This window comes from Lagopus muta, chromosome 2, assembly GCF_023343835.1.
Source record: "Lagopus muta isolate bLagMut1 chromosome 2, bLagMut1 primary, whole genome shotgun sequence".
Lineage (NCBI taxonomy): Eukaryota > Metazoa > Chordata > Aves > Galliformes > Phasianidae > Lagopus > Lagopus muta.
Genome location: NC_064434.1, coordinates 6773178 through 6791653, shown reverse-complemented (window position 1 = coordinate 6791653; position 18476 = coordinate 6773178). Strand labels below are relative to the sequence as shown.

The 18476-nt window shown below is 44.7% G+C and overlaps 1 protein-coding gene across 6 annotated transcripts in view; it reads right to left on the bottom strand.

Annotated features, from left to right (window-relative positions):
- The window catches only part of ITSN2 (intersectin 2), a 66994-nt gene that overhangs the window by 1401 nt on the left and 47117 nt on the right, over positions 1-18476 (bottom strand). For 4 of the 6 annotated variants that reach the window (XM_048938062.1, XM_048938066.1, XM_048938064.1 and 1 more), the window contains 16 exons: positions 18091-18293; positions 17422-17486; positions 16484-16650; positions 16113-16158; positions 15801-15922; positions 15250-15346; positions 14222-14413; positions 4368-4489; positions 3791-3897; positions 3498-3681; positions 2604-2702; positions 2267-2434; positions 1191-1403; positions 856-977; positions 249-331; positions 24-107 (listed from right to left, as the gene is read on the bottom strand). In XM_048938062.1, coding sequence (XP_048794019.1) covers positions 24-107; positions 249-331; positions 856-977; positions 1191-1403; positions 2267-2434; positions 2604-2702; positions 3498-3681; positions 3791-3897; positions 4368-4489; positions 14222-14413; positions 15250-15346; positions 15801-15922; positions 16113-16158; positions 16484-16650; positions 17422-17486; positions 18091-18293 — 2074 coding nt within the window. Of the gene's footprint in view, positions 1-23; positions 108-248; positions 332-351; positions 521-855; positions 978-1190; positions 1404-2266; positions 2435-2603; positions 2703-3497; positions 3682-3790; positions 3898-4367; positions 4490-4510; positions 10398-14221; positions 14414-15249; positions 15347-15800; positions 15923-16112; positions 16159-16483; positions 16651-17421; positions 17487-18090; positions 18294-18476 lie in introns of those variants that run through there. The other 2 variants (XM_048938067.1, XM_048938068.1) reach the window with 2 other exon arrangements.

Here is an 18476-nt window from a genome sequence, read left to right as displayed (position 1 = left end):
GTGAGACTATTTCCATCACTTACCATTGGGTTTACAGGCCTTCAGCTCTGTTGCTTCAATCACGTGCACCATCAAACGTCCTATTCCCGAGGTCTTCTGTGAGCGAGCTGGAAACGAAGAAGTCAGAAATTGGCTGCAACCACAAAAACTGGCTGTTTTTGAAGAGAGATTCCCCCCAGAGATGTGCAGCATCCTTCAGAACACACTGGGGGTCTGGGTGGGTGAGGGAAGAAGACAGAACTCAGTACCTTGATATGCTTTTTCACGTTTCTTCTTCTCAGTTTCAATGTACTGCTCGGATGCTGCTTTGATTTTCTGAACCCAGGCAGTGCTGCAAAGAGCAATCCCAACATAAGAGTTGTACCATAGGCAGGAAATCCCTCATCAACAGCGACTCTGCCCCATCCTCTTTTGCCATTTTTTATTTACTGGATTTCAGAGGCACCACAAGTCAAGTTCGCTTAGGGACCAAAGCTGCAGAGGTTTCACATTAATTCTTATGGCACGCTTCCATATGAGCCTAAATAAATGAAATTGAAATGTCTGTTTTATTACACATTGCAGGGTCACATGGAAGACTGACCAGCACTGAGGAAGAATCCTACGGGATGCAGGACCTGGCAGACCTAAACTATTCTTCTATGCAACTACAACATCTGGGAGCAGTAGATGCAATGCTGGCTTTCAAGAGCTGCCCTACAAGCAGAACAAAGTGACAGAAAGCTTGTAATTCATACAAGAGTCAGAGGAGTTCATGTCCTGATGGGGAAGCTAAGCCTTGTCCTGCTCACCAGGAACACAGCCCCCAGCCACATTCAGAAAGGTTAACCTCAAATTCGCATTTGCTCTACTCACCGCTCATTGATGTTGTCAGTTTTAAGTGTGTAAACTCTGTCAATGTGTGATATGTGGAAAACTGGCTCATCACTGGAAGGATCCGTGGGCAATTTCACCAGGACTTCATTAAGGAAAACAGGCTGAAAGAAAAGCAAACATTGCTGTGGCGTCATCACCCCAACATTAAGCTGAAACTCTACAAGGATATTTCAGTACATGTTTTTTTCTGCAGGGTGTTTGAAAGTTGAAGGATACAAGAAGAACAATCAGATCACCGTGTAAAGGAGGCAACAAAGGACTGAAAGAAAAACTACTTCGAATCAACAGGACCATGGGGCACCTCCTGCACTCACCATTTTGTACATTTTGAACTGGGAGTTGGACTTGGGGCTGAACAGTTTATCAGAGCCAGAAGAGACAAACTGTTTGACCATGTAGGTAAGCAGCAGGAAGTCGTTGAACAGGAAGCCATACAGCTCCTTGCTGCTCTTCGCCTTGTACAGCTTGCCGCTGTGCAGGAGCTTCCGTGGTCCCAAGCAGTTTGTGAGGGAATTGAACACGGGTTGCTAGGAGAGACAAAAATCCATGAGCAGCAGCAAGCAAATGCAGGCATTAGTTCCTCTTCACAACAGCAATTGCTCAAACTGCTCAAAATCCTCTTTTGCTTACTGAATATGGAGTTACCAGTGAAGAGGAGGGAAGCTGTCTCACGATCTGTCATGGTGTCAGCACTATTCCCAGCTGTAAGCAAGTTAAATCTGCTTACAGACAATAAATGCTCAGGTCTGGACCAGCATTCACCTCATGGTCACTTTTCTGCTGTCCAGAAGTTGTGTTTAAGAAGAGTCCTGCAGTCAGGTAACCTCTTATGAATGCACAGCAAAACAATGGCACCAGGACAGGCCCGCTGGGCTCTGTTCTCTGTTCAACCCTGGCTACCAGTGAAAACTGGTACCACACTTCATTTTGAAAACTGTCCCAAAGTGTACACCTGATTTAGTTCAAAGGCAGCACGAGCAGAACTTCAGGACTGGGAGTTACTTCTGTTTGTTTAACTGTTTGAATGGTATTAATTATACACTGGTAAACAGAGATTCCCCATTGCCAAAATAATGCTTGAACAATGAGGGCTCATCATACTGTGGCTGTGAGCAACATCTCTGCCAAGAGATCAGCAGTGGATCACATTCCCAGTATGGGATGTGGGCAAGCTCTCTCATTTCCCTGAATCACAGAACTGTAGTGGTTGGAAGGGACCTCTGGAGCTCCTCTAGTCCAACCCCCTGCTAAAGCAGCTTCCCTGCCACAGGGTACACAAGAAAGGATCCAGGCAGGTCTTAAGTATCTCCAGAGAAGGAGACTCCCCTGCTCTGGCCTTCCCAAAACAAACTGACACAGCCTGTGCCAGAGAGCACTGCAGTGCAGCTACCTCAGCAAGGCCTTCGCACTGCACGTGGGACTGTATCCATTCCAGCCGGTCCGAGTTCTCTTTCTCACGCACCCCTTCGTTAACCTGAGAACACAGCTCTTCTGCACGCTCCAAGGCAAGCCTGAGGTTACTGTGATCTGGGTGATTTTCTGGAGTATTCTCTAGAATCTGGTGCAAAACAAAATGAGGAGAAACCAAGACACAAACAGAGGTAAGCACGGGAGATAGTTCTCCACACTCTTCCAGAAATCCCCATGAAGAGATAAGGTTTTCTTTCTTTTGCTATAGAGAATAAAATCAAAGCGTTTTCGCACAGGACTTCACTCAGGGTACTCACACTCTTTATAAGCAGAGGGTAGCGCGTTATTCTTTGCATGGGTTTCAGGAGGAAACTGGAGAGGGGCATTCCTTTGCAGCGAGGATCCAGAGCGAGTTTCTACAGTGCAATCCAGAGACATGGTATTACTCATCAAGAAACAGCTGCTTCACTGCACTGAAAAGGGTCTGATCAGATTTAATTTTTTCAGGCTTTCCAAGAAATCTCAGACTTTTAGGCTAGCAAACAATACAGTCCACTTGTATCTAGAACAAACAGGAAAGTCAGCGCTGTCATTGTGCCCAGATGCTTCGCCAGCACAGCGCTGTAGCATCATTGCCCATGCAGAGTCAGAACATACAAAACCATTCCAGCTTTTATTCTGACATAATATGCTCCACTCAGGTTGAAAAACAAAACAAAACAAAACAGTGAATGAAGCAAATGCCTGATGTCAACAGTTCAAAGGCACAGCATCAGCTGCAATACAGCAGCGATCCCTTACTTCTTTCTGCAGCTGCCTGTGATGCTCACCATGCGCAACCGAAGGCCCAGCCCCTGCTGCTACTTCATGCCCCATCGGTTTGCACATTGAACAGCACATTGAGCACTATAGCTTTCTCATTTTAACTCCACAGACTCCACCCCCTTTAGACCACGTGGATTTAGGGAAGGTGCAGACACTGGCTCTGTAGCTTCCTAAGGTTAACCACTACACCAAGGTAATGAGGAACAGAATGGGAAATGGTGTAAAGTACTTGCTGAAGAAGCATATAAACCTCCACTCCTTGGAATTCTCTCATCTTATTTTTGCAAGATTTACTCCTCTGGGTTATTCTGATCTGGTCAATGCTGGTCAGAAAGGCTCCTGTCAGTGAGGAAAGCTGAAGGTACAAAGGCTGCTGAACAAGATACCTTTAAGTAGTCCTTGAAATCAGCTTCTTCATCAGTTTTCTGCTGCAGCAATGAAGCCCCGTTAAGCTGGCAGCTGCAGAACCGAATGTAGGCCTGCATGTGTGACAGCTCTGCTGCCAAGATGTCCCCAATCATCTGTACTGGCATTTTTTCTCCTCCCGTTTTCTTACGCACTCGCAAGGCTCTAAAGAGAAAATCAATTACCTTCCTGCCTTGCATTCAGCTGTTCTGAATGCACACATAGCATACACAGCACATACACAAAAACATGAGACAAAAACACAAGTACTCACTTCAGTAACTTAGTATTTGACATGATGAGTTCCTTCCAGTTAATAAAGATCAGCCCCATTTCCCCTTCTGTGAGACAACCCGAATCAGCCATTGGCTTCTGGAAAACCTGCAATCAAAAACATCAGAAAGATGAGCAGCTCTTTGGAGAAAAAAGCATTTGCTCTCCCTTTAGTTGAGTCAGCACTGATTTTGCTTTGTTTTTTATATGATTTTTTAGATTGCTGGTCAACCACAAAACCTAACATTTCACACAGAGGGTGGTGAGGCACTGGAACAGGTTGCCCAAGGAGGCTGTGGATGCCCCATCCCTGCAGGCATTCAAGGCCAGGCTGGATGTGGCTCTAGGCAGCCTGGGCTGCTGGTTGGTGACCTGCACACAGCAGTGAGGTTGAAACTAGATGAGCACTGTGGTCCTTTTCAACCCAGGCCTTCTATGATTCATGAGGTAAGGGAGGTGCTCACACAACCTCCTGCCTTCCCCTGGCATTTCACAATTTTTAAGCATCTCTTCACTGCTATTATTCTTAAGGACAAAGGTGGTGTTTTTCCAAAGACTTCCACATGAAAGCATCTCACCTCCAGGACAAGCTGAAGATCATCCATATACCTTTCTTCTGTCTGAATGAGTTCATGGATGTAGCCCTGCCTCTTCCTTTCCATCGGCTGCATGGTATCGAGGCTTTGGAGATCAGCACACCCTACAAGAAGCAAGCCAGTAGTTCAGATACCACTCAAGCCTTCAGATGTGATGAATTCACAAAGTGACATCAACATATGCCAATCCAAGGGTCATACTATACATGAGCACTTTCTTTTAAAGCCCCTGTCCACAGCAGCACTGGGTTTCAACTGACTGTGGTTTGCACCCTGCTCTCTTTATAGCAATTTTGAGTCTGCCACCTTTTCACTCCTTTGAGCATCCCTTCTTCCTATGCTGTGATGCAGAATAAGGATTCCTGACTTCCTGTAACTTCCTATGTCTCTTCTTTTCCGCAACGCTGTTTTCAAAGCCATGTTTTCCTCTTACCTTACACAATGTCTGCTGTGAGACGAAGTCATCTAGAACGTGTCTGGTGCTGATTTACAGCACGGCACCTTTAATCTTGACCCAGCTTCTCAAGTAATCTGCCTCAGCTATTAATTTATTATACAAACCACCAGGATATATTTGCAAAGTTGTGATGCACAGTTTTAAGTAAGTTGTTTTCTAGTTTAGAAACCAAATGAGCCAGAGATACATTGAATTATTCTGATGCACTGAGTACAAATAATCCAAACCATGCACGAGGACACAGAGAACATTCAATGACACAAATCCAGTTCTCTAAGGGAACATGCAGACTCTACAGTTTCACACTTTTTCTCCTCATTATCTGTGTTAGTAAACATGACCAGCGGTGTTTGAGGTTTAGTAACCAAACAACAAGTGGCAAAAACAAGCAGTAAATATGTTTAGATGGGTCAAGGAGGGTACATAAAGTGCAACTCTGATCCACCTGTTGGCCATCACGTGCTAGCAGAGCACTGCAAGGGAGCAAGGAAGAAAGAAGAAACAATTACAGTTTATTTGAGTATACATCGATCACTTGATGCAGCTGCATCCAATTTTGATAAAATCCACACCAGAAACAACAGCCAGATGTAAAATGAGGGCTTTTCAGTTCTGCTGCGTGCATCCAGAAGGATCTTGAACTTTAAGCTTTCTAACAAGAATAAATATTGCTTCATACAAAGAGCTCTGGGTTTGCAGCTCTTCCAGCTGCAAAGAATGCTGCTTCGAGCCTTAGTTGCTTCCAAAGTTATAATGAGGATAAAATTAGAAGAAAAAAAGGAGTGAAATTTTAGCCTGGTGTGATTCCTATGAAGTCTGTATTGCATAATCCATCAAGATTGACTTTGGTCAACGTGTGCTGCTTCTGTTCTAGTGACATTCATGTACATAGCTGTATTTAAGCCCAGCTGGTTCCTGACACACTGGATTCTGGGACAGTACAGTGCAGTACAAAGTACAGTAACTGTACTTTGCCCACACTTAGACCTCAGATCTCAGCTTTGACAAAGTGCTTCTTTTTTCTATTGCAACGTGCAGCCCTCCAACAAGGGACAGCAAAGTACTGAAGCTCCTGTCGCTGTCTGCTTGCATCATAACTGTTAGAAACACACGTACTCTTGCATTTGTGTCTGTCTTGTTCCATATATGTCAAGTTGAAACAAACTCTGGGAGGCAAACACGCATTTCCTACACACCAAGGATAGGTGTGATTTATAAAGCTTATTGCCAGACACAAAACAGCAGCTGACTCAGATGGCTGTGCAGTAACCCTGCACTTGGACTGTCATGGCTTTTGGGATCAGTGGATGAGTACTAGTTTACATTTAAATCATCACTGCTCAAAAAGCTCTGAGTTGGGATGGGTCTGATGATACCACCATGAAAACATAGTGTGGAATCCATCTGTCTGACTTTAGAAGGCCTGCGTAGGCTCTGGTATCTGAAGGGAAGAAAAGCAAAGGGAGAACAGATCACCTTAACATACTTGCCAGTGTTTTCTACAGCAGCCACAGTAACCTGCTGGCTCCCTGGTACAGAATAGTGAACCTGCATCTCCACCCATTCTCCTCCCACATTCCTGCTGCCCCTCTCCCTGCAACAGCTCTGGCACTCAGCTTACCTCCAGCTCACAACCCTGCCAGGAAATGAACCGGGACTTTCCTGCTAGTTTAACAGCCAGGAGCCCTTGCCTGGCAGCACAGAGCTGTTGCTTTGGTTTCTGGCTTGCAACAGCAAAGCAACACCAGGCTGTCCGAGAAACAAGGTTTGCTTTGCTCCCTCCTGAGCACGACATCTACAGAGCTGCTGTGAGCCTGGCACCTTTGAGTCACGGGCCCTAACCACATAGCAGTGCACTACTGACATATTTAGGACTTGAGATAAGTTCTAGGGGAACGAGGACACTTTTTGAAGGAAATCTGCTCAGGCACCACATGCTTTGCCTAATTCCCATGGACTTCCCCATACAGCCAACAACATAAACACCCATTTAGAAAGTGACAACTCTGGAAAGACACCTCAAGCCTCACGGAGTGCTCCAGCACTTTCCCCAAAGGATCAAGCCAGATCTAAGCAAACCCAACACTGAAGACCACCTAGTGGCAGAGGTGGTCTATGCACAAACTGCACATGTAAGAAGTTTGGTCTGTTTAGGGATGTAGGTTTGCTTGGGTTTGGGGTGTGCTGGGTAATGTGCTCTGTTGGTTAGTTTGTCCTTTCTGTGTGTGTCTATATTATCTTCTTCTCCTGGGCTACCACAGAAAAACACACCTTGTCACAAGTGCCACGGACCAGCATTAAGCAGTCCCTTCATTCCAGGCTGAGCGCAGACGGATGGTGTTGAACAGCACCCACCCCTGCTGGCACACCACAGCAGTGTCCTCCTGCCATGCCTGTGGGGTCAGACGCCTCTGTGCCTCCTGCAGCCCATGAAAAGGTCAGTTTTCATCAGGCTCTGGGAAACACCATCAGAATTTTGCCCAGGCTCCCCTAAATGCTGAGTGCAGTTTGTGTTTCCACCACAGCAGCAGCAATTCGTGATTCAGCTTGCAAGAGGTGAAAAGCAAGACTCAGTCACTGCATCCCACACCCAGGCAGCATAACACATGTACCCAGCTATTCAAATTGGAAAAGATGTCCCCAGGTGAACAAAAAACCACAACAGACACGCTGGGTCCTTTTATGTGTCCCTTTAATAAAGTACATTTGCATAGTTATCTTACAACTGCGTTTCAACCCAAAGATGAACAATTGCCTCATGCTAAGCACAGCCTGCATTTGCATGTCCAAACAGTCATCCTCATACGTTAATACTCCAGCTCAAAGAGAACAACAGAAGATATTTTAAGGCAGCACACACCGTTCAGCAGCAGTTTATTGGTTCATTACATGGAAGCAGCATTGCCCCACAGCAGCTCCCAACGTCACTGCAGGGCACAGTTTGCCAGCGTTCCTACGAGCAGATCTATGCACAGGTGATGAGCCCCACTCAGAAACATCACAAAGGGATACAATCTGACAAAGCGTTGGGATGGAAGAAATATTGGCTGTAGGACACCCAGTTACACAGCAGCCCCCATTTTCATAGAAAACAGTACTAAGCAAGTACTGCGCTATAGGCAGTGCCACCTTCTGCTCTCTTGGATGGCTTCAGATTTAACTGTTAATGCCTCATTGCTCTGAGAAGCATTTGGGCTCTCAGGGCCAGAGAGGGGATCGGCAGTTCAGCAGGTATCCCTTGTTTTCACCCTGTCCTCACCTGCTCCAAGACCAACGTTCTTCTCCCAGATTAATACAGCTTCTACAGCTACACCTTGTTTTAAAATCTGCCCCTTAATACACCCTTGGCACAGCCTTTCTTACTGATAACCTGATATATGTGTACAGCTCTTTCTGTGCCAGCACGTGACAGGAGAACAGAGAGAGCTCTCAGGTGACTGTGCCTGATGTGCACAAGGGCAGGGGCTGAGGTTTTTCCAATCAGCATTGTAAATCATACCGTTATCAATATTATTAGTTAGAAGATCTGTACTCAGGTAATACTGAAACATCAGGAGAAGCTGTGAAAGCCCCCAGTGCTTCATCACAATACTCATCAGTTTAAGCAGAGGGGCAGCTGTTTCAATGGTTATTATCACCTACACACCCAAACGTGGGGCTGTTTGTGTGAGATGGTCCTCATACACCCCAACTGCACCACCCAAGGACGGGTGTAAGGCCAGCTGCTTTTGCCCAATGCTATAATGCTACTTTTCCTGCATCATTCCAGATGGGATGTAAGGTTATTTTCCTTCCCCCCCACCCCCTGAATTAGCAGCAGTTTGGCCCTTGAGGAAATCACTGAACGTCAGGAAGTCAGCTGAGCACCGATCCCACAGGTGAGCACTGCCTTGTGGACATGGGGCAATTTGTAAGATCACCTGATTTTTAGACCACAGGGAGGGACTGCTTGATACCACTCAGCATCTTCTAGCAGAAATACTGAAAAACGTAGCTTCAAAAGGAAATCAAGTCAGGCAGAACACTGGAGAAATTACTGAGCACGTCATCTGCCTACAGCAACATGATCTCGTTCCATAGCAAAATACTGGTTGAGACAAAATACATCCAGAGTAAAAATCCATTTGTAGGTTTCTGTAGGCACATTGCTGTGGTCAATATTGCACAAAAGAAATACCTCTGACCTAAAGGGCACATCCATACTATTGGATAAAGCATATTGAATGCATTACACACTCTTTCTACAGAGATGCTGCAGAAAGGCTGTTACATCTCTGCAGTTTGACCAACCTTTCCTGATCGTACCTTCACAACGTTCACAGACGTGTAGTAAACACAGGGTGGCTTGTAAACATCTCTGATTGCATAAGTGACCTTTTTGCTGTTTCGTTACCGAGTTCAGAAACCAACTAAATTAAATAGATTAATTAAATTACCTACATCTGTCCTGCTCCTACGGGATCACACTAGTGATGTAGTGTGAACTAGTCCTCAGACAAGCAGCCTGCTGCTGCTGACTCCTTTCATCCAGAGGGGCATCAAGGTTACAGCCTTCTATTCTGCTCCTTCCCTCACATTGACAGCAGTAGCGCAGTGTAACTGTGCCCTCTGCCTTAAACCCAGATTCTCTGCCTTCAGCTCCAGGTGTCTTTTAGTGTTTTCTACCAGCACCTCTTTGCCAGGGCTGCCTATGCGTTAGGCAGGAGGGGCTGGTAGCACAGAGGCTGTTTAAGCACTTACTGACCGCTACAATTTGCTGTTGGCCAAAACTGAAAGTGAGCTGTCAGAATAAAACACTTCAAGGACGTTGGTTATGGATAGGGCACATCGAGCCAAAACAACCTGAATTCCTGCCATAGAGCTACTGTGAAAGAAGAAGACAAATACAGATCTTCCATTCGATGCTTAATATCTTTTTCCTCGATAAAAAGGTTATTTGGAGGCACAACTGCCCCAGACCTAACAGACATCAGCCTCAGATTGTGCGGTATATTTGTAATCACAGTGACCACCAGCAGCTGAAACAGGGAGGGTTTGTTTTCTGGGTGAGCCCCACAGGCTGTCAATTTCAAAAGCTCAATACGTAGGAGATTAAATCAAGTAAATTAAAACAGCAATCAGCAAACATTTTAATTCTGCAAAGTATGTACATTACAACATCAAAAGAACACAACTCCCCATTCAAAGCAGCGCAGATAAACTGTGCAAATAGTGGGTCTTTGTGTGCCTGCAATCCCACCATGCAAACGATAACTGGATATGCATGCTAATGATCGAGGATTATCAACGCCAAAGAAAAATGCTGAAGGAAACGAGAATGAGCAGCAGTGAAAGCCACACAAAGACCCACTATCCTTTCTTTTACAAATCAACGGTAACTGTAGATAAGAAAACCCAGGATAACCCAATTTCTTGACTGGATCTAGCATTCAAGCGGAGCAAAAGGATTGTTTCAGAGATACGTGAGCAGGGCTGGCCACCCTGCCTCCACGCTACAGTCAAACTCGGATAGTGGGTCTCTGGGGTGCTTTCACACTGGAAGACAACATTGGGTCCTAAAAAAAAACAAACAAACAAAAAAAAGAAGGATAAAATGAACATAAATTCGAAGAGTGAAACATATGAGTTCTACGGACAGACAGAACAACACCAAAAAGGTTGGAAAGGAACGACCAACACAGCTTCCTGCAAACAGACATCATGCACTTCTACTCTGTAAAGCTGCAAGTTATGACCACACACAGCACTGAGCAGCTGTGGCAGTCATCGCTGACTCAGAGACACGCTGCAGTGACTCAACTTGAGAAAGTTTCTTCCCAAGGAAGCATTCTGTTACACAGACTTTAATGCACCAAGTCAAGCCCCAGGCTCCTTGTAAAAGGCAAAATTCCCTGAGACTTCAACAAAGCCAGGCTTCCTCCCCCAAAAAAACCTTGTGATGAGACATTAAGCAAGCAGAGTGTAGACTTGTAATGAAAAACTTCACTGCAATTGATTCATAGTGGCACACACAAATCAACCTGCTCTACTCTGTTCCAAGGCTGAAATGACAGAATCATGTCTTTGGTATTTATCCACATCATTCAATATTCCCATCAGAAACCCAAGGCTATGAGATCTAGAGCAGGCACTGCTATGTCAGGGTAAAGGCAGATGTATGCCCTGGATTTATGGGCTCTCCTCCACCCACAGCCCAGATATGGAAGCTTGAGAAGACCTGACTGAAATTCACCACGACTTTTTAGACACACAGAGTGACAACGTGCCAATGGGGACTGATTTCACATTTGCTTCCAGGTAAAGGGGGAAAATATTCAGTCCAACAAAACCTCAGAATGTCTTGGAATCTTCACACGTTAGAAAGCACACTCACATCTGTGGCATGCAATGGTTCTAAGCCACTGATTCCGTGAGCTCTTACTGCCTAACCAAAAAGAGAAGTTCCTTGGCAGTAACTGAGTGTTTTGATGCGTGCTGTCCATACACAGGCACTGAAACGCACCCACCCCAAGCACGTCAGTGCAGAACTTAGCTCTATGAACATCCCTGAGAATGGGTCAGCTTCACTAATCAGATGATGGTGCACAGGAATTATGAACTTTCATGCACAGAGAAACTTCTGGAAAGGCAGCTCCTATTGAAAGGACAGGACTCAGCTCATCTCTCCAATATGTCATGTGTAGAAGTAGGGTTCTGGGGGGGGGGGGAAACTGGGTTGATCCAGTAGTGGTCCTAAAAACATCCAGGAAATTCACACTGCTGCCCTATGCATGCCAAGAGCAGGAAGAACACATGGCAGGCCTGCACCATGGAGATACCAGCCGTGCCACAAGATCTCACCTTGGATGGATGGGGGAGCACTCAAAGAACAGAAGGTAACACACATCCCTTTAGGTAAATATACAGCTCCTTATGCTTTAAAGCCTCCTGCACATCTTCTTTATGTGGATGATTTGGGACAGACACCAGAACAAGGGCTAATCAAACATTATCTAAACGTGAGCAACTCTCACAAATACCAAGATCACTGAGAGCATGATTCAATATTTCCTGTTCTGCAATGACCAAGGTCTGGGTTGCAGTAAGAGCTGCTGGCAGAGCTATGGCACCCTGAATTGTTCTTTTCCTTGCAGAGCCCTATGGCAGAATGCATGCCAACAAGAAGTCATCCTTGTCAGCACAGCTGCTTCTGTGCAGAGAGCTGCTGACACAGCTCAAGAGGTGAACCAAGGGAACCTTGTTAGGGAGGTCTGCACCACAGGATAACCAGTAAGCCCCAGGAAAGACTGGGTACAAAGGTGTTCCGTATAACAGGGCTTAAATTTGAGGGGAAAGCAGAATTCTCACAAGCCTCAAACCTCTGTGAGTAAACCCAATTTGTTCCCATTCAAATACATTCAACTGGCCAGGAGAGACAGTGGGAGAAACTCGTGTCTGTAAACAGAAGCACTGCAATATTCACTCTGCCCAAGTAGGGATGACACCTGCTCTCTGCTGACTGCTGCTGCCTGGTGCTGTCAGTGCCATCTCAAAGGACAACTCTCTTCACACAGCCACAATCCAAAGGCTGAGATCAAGACAGCTTAATCATCTACCAGCAAACAATGAGAAAGATTATCACATTAAATGCTATCTATCAAATGTTTCCAATTGCAGTTTGATCTCAGGATTGCTTTTGTTGAAAAGTTATGTTATATGTAACCATCCTGCACTCATCACATCCAGCTACACAAGTCACCAGTGTGATAAGCTAAGAGCTTTCTCATTTTTGAAAAATTCAGGAGTGTTTAATCATAGAATGGCCTGGGTTGAAAAGGACCACAGTGCTCATCCAGTTCCAACCCCACTGCTGTGTGCAGGTCACCAACCAGCAGCCCAGGCTGCCCAGAGCCACATCCAGCCTGGCCTTGAATGCCTGCAGGGATGGGGCATCCACAGCCTCCTTGGGCAACCTGTTCCAGTGCCTCACCGCCCTCTGGGGGAAAACCTCAGCCAGAACCTCCATTTCACGACCTGTACTCTATGCTGTTTTGTCCAAACTGTATGCAAACAGAATATTTCCAAAGGAAATATCAATCTTTTAGATAAGCTCAATCAAAAGTAGTTTCAATCTAAACACAGCAGTTTTTTGACACCAAAGTCACAGTCAGTGCATAAAATAAAAATGTGTTACCTGCAACGTTAGCACAGATGTGATTTAACTACACATGGGGCACTTTGGCCAGATACGAAGCTTCTGAGTGGACAAGCCAAGCTTTCCAACCCAAGCTGGACCTCTGTCACCACATTTGGGAATTCTAACAACCAAACTAAGTTCATCAAATCTCAAGTGCAAGCTGCTCCCACAGAGCTGCAGGCTTTTAAGGATATACATCAACCACAATGCCAGATGTATGCCTTTGTACTGCAAAAAACACAAGTGATGCCTGGCGAAAAAACAGCAAGTGAAGGGATGTGACTTGCTAAGTGAAAGGGACAACTTTCCCATCAACCACCCAAACCCTAACGGGCTCCCAAAGCCACAAATGCCATGGGCTGATGAAAGGTTGATTTAAATCAAGTGCCCAAGAATGAAAAGCTGAAGGAGGAGTAAGAGCAGTGGTAATTTTCTCTGAGGAAAGCTGACAAAAGAAACGATAACTAAAAAAGCCAAGAGGGTGGGGGGGGGACCAGAAACATTTCCTATATTTATGTGCAAAAAAAACCCAACAAAACAACCAGGAAAACACCTGACCTTCAGACAGGCAAATATCCTGGCATTCAGGTCTCAGGCTGCTGCTGCTGATTTTCAGCTTAACGTTCCTTTGATACATACACCTCATTTATCAGAGCTGGACAGGAGCAGTTGTGAGCCAGGACTGACACATCTACCACAGATTACTTCACTTGTTAATGCTAGAATTCTCTTTTTTCTTAAATCCTTTGTGACTACTTTTACTGAATTGACAAACTGTTACATTTAAGTTAAAGAAGACTACAGCAGACACTTTTTTCATGGTTTATGAAACTTGTGGAAGCCCTGCAATGAAGCGTAATGCTCTTGTACTGGCTTCCAGTCAGCACCAGCTATCAAACACCAGATATCTGTATGTCAGCCTCTCTTTTAGGTGGACACCCCCCAGATGTATTGCCCTAGCTCACCCTCACACTCTCACTACTGCACTTTGGCTGTTGGTGATCTGATGGTTATTTGCAGGTTAAACAGAGAAGTATTTCAAGTACAGAGTTCCAAAGAAAAGTATTTAAAGAAAGGAGTATTTAAAATCCCAATAACTTCAGTTGATGCTTGGAACTCAAAATTCCAAGTTCAAAGCAAAAGAACAGTAATGCACTTTTGAAAGAAAGAAACAAAATGGTTTTTAATAAAATTGTTGCTTACACTGCTGACTTGGATCAGAATCTGTGGTCATCTTCACGTAGTTGGAAGGGAAGAGACCTGTCACACCATTGAGTTCTCCTTGCCACCAGTCAGCATCATCCTTGCTCAGCACGTTAATAAGCTGCCCTTTGGAGAAGCTGAGCTCGTCTTCATTGTTTGCCATGTAATCATACATTGCTATTACTTGACACACTATGAAGAAAAAGCAAAGTTAGCAGGATGCTGTGACACAAAACAGTAAGGCAATTTTTCAGTATTTTGCACAGACACAGGAAAGAAACAACAATTTCACATGAACTGCTACAGAAGAAAAACACCAGACATGATCACAGCTTGCTAAGGAATCAAGTTTACTTCTGTCTTCCCTTGGCTCAGCACAGAAAGCGAGTTTGGTCACCTTGCAGATTCTTTGTAAGAAAAATGCAGCAAAGGAAGCGTGCGCTGCTCATCATGTGCTGCAAGTTCCAGCAAAGGGAAGACTTGTCCAGACAACCAGGTACAACCAAAGCATGGCTGCGGGGAGCTCCACACAACCAGAAAAGCTACTCTTCTGTGAAATCATCTCATCTGTACTCAGGTATCGAAATGAAAAATACACTGTGGGATGTGCAGCTCAGTTTCCTTCTTAGAAAGAGCACTGCATGGAATTCCAAGGTGCCTGCCAATGACTGCTTGTTTTCTGTAGGGTTTTTGCTAGTTTGGCAAGAAGGAGTTTACAAATGAACTGAGTTTGGCTCTGCAATGCAGGCAGAAAAATTAGAGAGCCTTATAAATAGTATAGGCTGGGGCAGGGACCCCATGCAGGATCACTGTAAACACATGGGAGATTTTCCCTTTTGTGGACAGAGATTAAATCTGAAGGACACACATGCCCAAAGACTCAGATTCCGACTAGGACTTCACCTTCTACAGCAAAGCACAGCAAGATAAAGCCATTAAACACAGTGTTAATTCAAATTAGTATGTGAACAATCCAAGCAGTTCAATAACAGAAGTGAAATGAAATACAAATAAAACCATTTTTTCACCTGAGGGGGCAGCTGATGTGGTTCGCTCACTGCTCGGACCCAGTAACTTCACATGGCTGGCAGGGAACCATCCTTTCTGTCTCTTTTTCCCTCTTGCCTGTAGAAATGGTTATTACACAGTCAAGAAACAAAACAGCATAAGGGTTGGAAAAACACAACAGATGCATCACACAGCTCTGCCTATGGAAAACAAAGTTGGTCTTTCAACAGCAATTAAGCACTAAGCTTAATAAGCACTCAGAAGCTAAGATCTGGCTAAAGGATGAAACAACCAAACTCAAATAAAGCTGCATCTTAATATGCTCTCACAAATCTGTACATTCAAAGGTTTTAAGTGCAGCTAATTATTTCAGTGCACCATTTCACAGTAGGGCTATATATCTGCTCTACGAAAATTCCACTTACACATCAATTAAAGAGTCTCAAATGAGGTGCTGCCACTTTCCAACCAGCTTTCAGAGCGCTCTACTCAGCGGCTCATCTCAAACTGAACCAAACAACCCCTCACTGCTGCTCATCAAGCCACAGTGACTGTTCCTCCAATCACTCACCTGCAGCTCTCCTTGCCACCATCCGCTAGCATTTTTCTTCAGGATAAGTATGAGCTGCCCAGGAGCAAGACTAAGCTGTTCACTTCCTGATGCAGCATAAGCAGTAGTCACCTGAGCAATTTCTGGAAAGAAAGCATATGAATTGTCTTTGTTATACTTTCACTACGATAAGGGCTACTTCCAAAGAAAGAAGCTGCTATTTCTCTTGTAAGCAAGCACACTGGCAGACCTTAGAACACTGCTATGAACATATATGCCTTATTAATCACTTAAAACACAGTCCAAAATGGTGAAAAGTTGTAACGCACTCACCAGGTTTCTTATTTATTGTTCCAGTTTTGCCAGCATTACTAGAACCCTGTAACAAAGACACAACAATATTCTTTTCATGTTTAATAAATCCAGTGGAGTTTATTTACCCTGTTTTTAAGCATGTGCCACGTAGATGGAGGTTTCAACTCTGAGCCCTAATTTAACAAAATGCCAAGATCCTGCTGTGAGAGCAGCAATGGGACACTGTGGTTAGAGCAATCTGGGACTCAAGTCCCCTAGGATCCTCTTTCCTGTTGAGCAATTTAATCTCTGCTTAACATCAGTATATCAGTAACAGGTATCAAGAACAGAAACACACTAAAACAGAAAAAAGCATCATGAGTTGCGCAAGACTTGAAGTAAGAACTCACTTCTTGATCCTTTGGTCTGACATAATTGGAGGGGAAGATCCCAGTTCTGTCATCAATGCTCCCTGTCCACCATTCCCCTTCCTTCTGGGTCACCAGGATTTCCTCACCTTCAGTGAAAGTCAAGTCTCCAGGCTCAGAGCTTGAATAGGAATACAGTGCAACGTACTCTGCACAAACAGCACATAGAGGTGGAGAGAACAGTTTCAGATACGAGGATAAAAGTCCATCAGACACAAACAACATGGATGTCAGCACCCCTCATGGTGTCCATAGTGTGGATCACATCACAGAATCATAGAATGGCCTGGGTTGCAAAGGCCCACAATGCTCATCCAGTTCCAACCCCCTGCTGTGTGCAGGTCACCAACCAGCAGACCAGGCTGCCCAGAGCCACATCCAGCCTGGCCTTGAATGCCTGCAGGGATGGGGCATCACAGCCTCCTTGGGCAACCTGTTCCAGTGCCTCACCACCCTCTGGGGGAAAAACTTCCTCCTAAGATCCAACCTAAACCTCCCCTGAATGTCCTGGCAAGCCTGTGAAGCAACCCTACCTTACAGACTGCAATCACAGCTTGCCTTGTGCTCACACCTCTGACTTAAGGATACACAACGTTTTACAGATATGAATTTGGCAGTGAGTTACCACACTTGGAACAGACTGCAGATAAGCAGAAGCCTGGGGAACTTACACCCAATTGTAGGAAGCAAAAAAAACCAAACAAACAACACAAGCAATCAAACAAAATCAAACCCAACCAACCAAAACCAAGATGGCTACGCTCAACCTGAATTAATTACAAATATTACTGAAGTTCTCATTTTTGGATTCTCCTAACAATAGCTCAGCATTTGCACTGTATTTTCTGGACAAGCACTACAGGAATTGCTCAGACACGTCTCACATATTTCAGCTCCATCACACAGTTATTCACTCTTACCTTCTCCCGCTGGGTAGAGCTGTGCACTGGACTTCTTCTTTACTGCTGCATAAACAGCTTCTGGTCTGCAGAAATTAAGAAGGACATTTTGAATAATCAAACTGCTGGCCAACACATCTCTCTATTAGGATGAGCCTAAGCTCGCTTGAGTGTCTCCAAGTTGCTATTTTTTCATTACAAAAGTTCCCTCCACTTTTAAAAAGGTGACAGATATCACTGGTTTTAAGACCTGAGCAGCAAGCAAGAGCACACCACACTCCAAAGATCGATGTCATACTATAAAACTAGAAAGTATTATTTACCAATTGTTCACATCCATAAAGATTTTTGCCTAAATTCTCTCATTCTGTAGTATTTCTAAGAACTTTCATCATAACATGATGAGAACAACTCACACACAATGGTGCAGCCACCCCAGCATTAACCAGACTTCAGTAAATACCCTGATGAATCATCAGCCACCGCTGACTTTTCACAGCACTCACCTTGTAAGGCTGTTTATTTACACAGCAGTGAGCCCAACATTAATTGGCTTCCAAGAATGAAATAATAAAAGTGTAAATCAGTGTAATCAAAGAGCATTCAGAATCTGCACTGCAATCACTTTGCACCCTGGAACACCTCCCTCTGCAAACTGCCAAATAAAATACTAGCCAAAGTTACACTTACTCCTCTTTCTTCTCATTTCCAGGTAAGAGCTTGACATAAGACTTGGGAAACCAACCCCTTCCTCCATGCACCTCTCCAAACCACCAGTTTTCCTGCTGCTCCAGGACAGAAATGATATCATTTTTGGAGAAGTTCAAGTGGTTATCTTTTTTTGCAGTCCAAGAGCAAAGTGCTTGTGCTTTCAAGTTCTCGACGGGCTGCCCCTGGTAAGACAGAAGCAGAGATGTGTTCGCACTCACCCTCACTGGTGTGGGTGTTAAACATGCATTGATGCATCAGTTATTGCAGTCCAAGCAAGTTCATTCCTAACTGTTATTTTTTTTTTCTTGTCTGGTCAATGATTTACAGAGGTGACTAAGAAACCACCTCCACTGTTTCCTATCTCA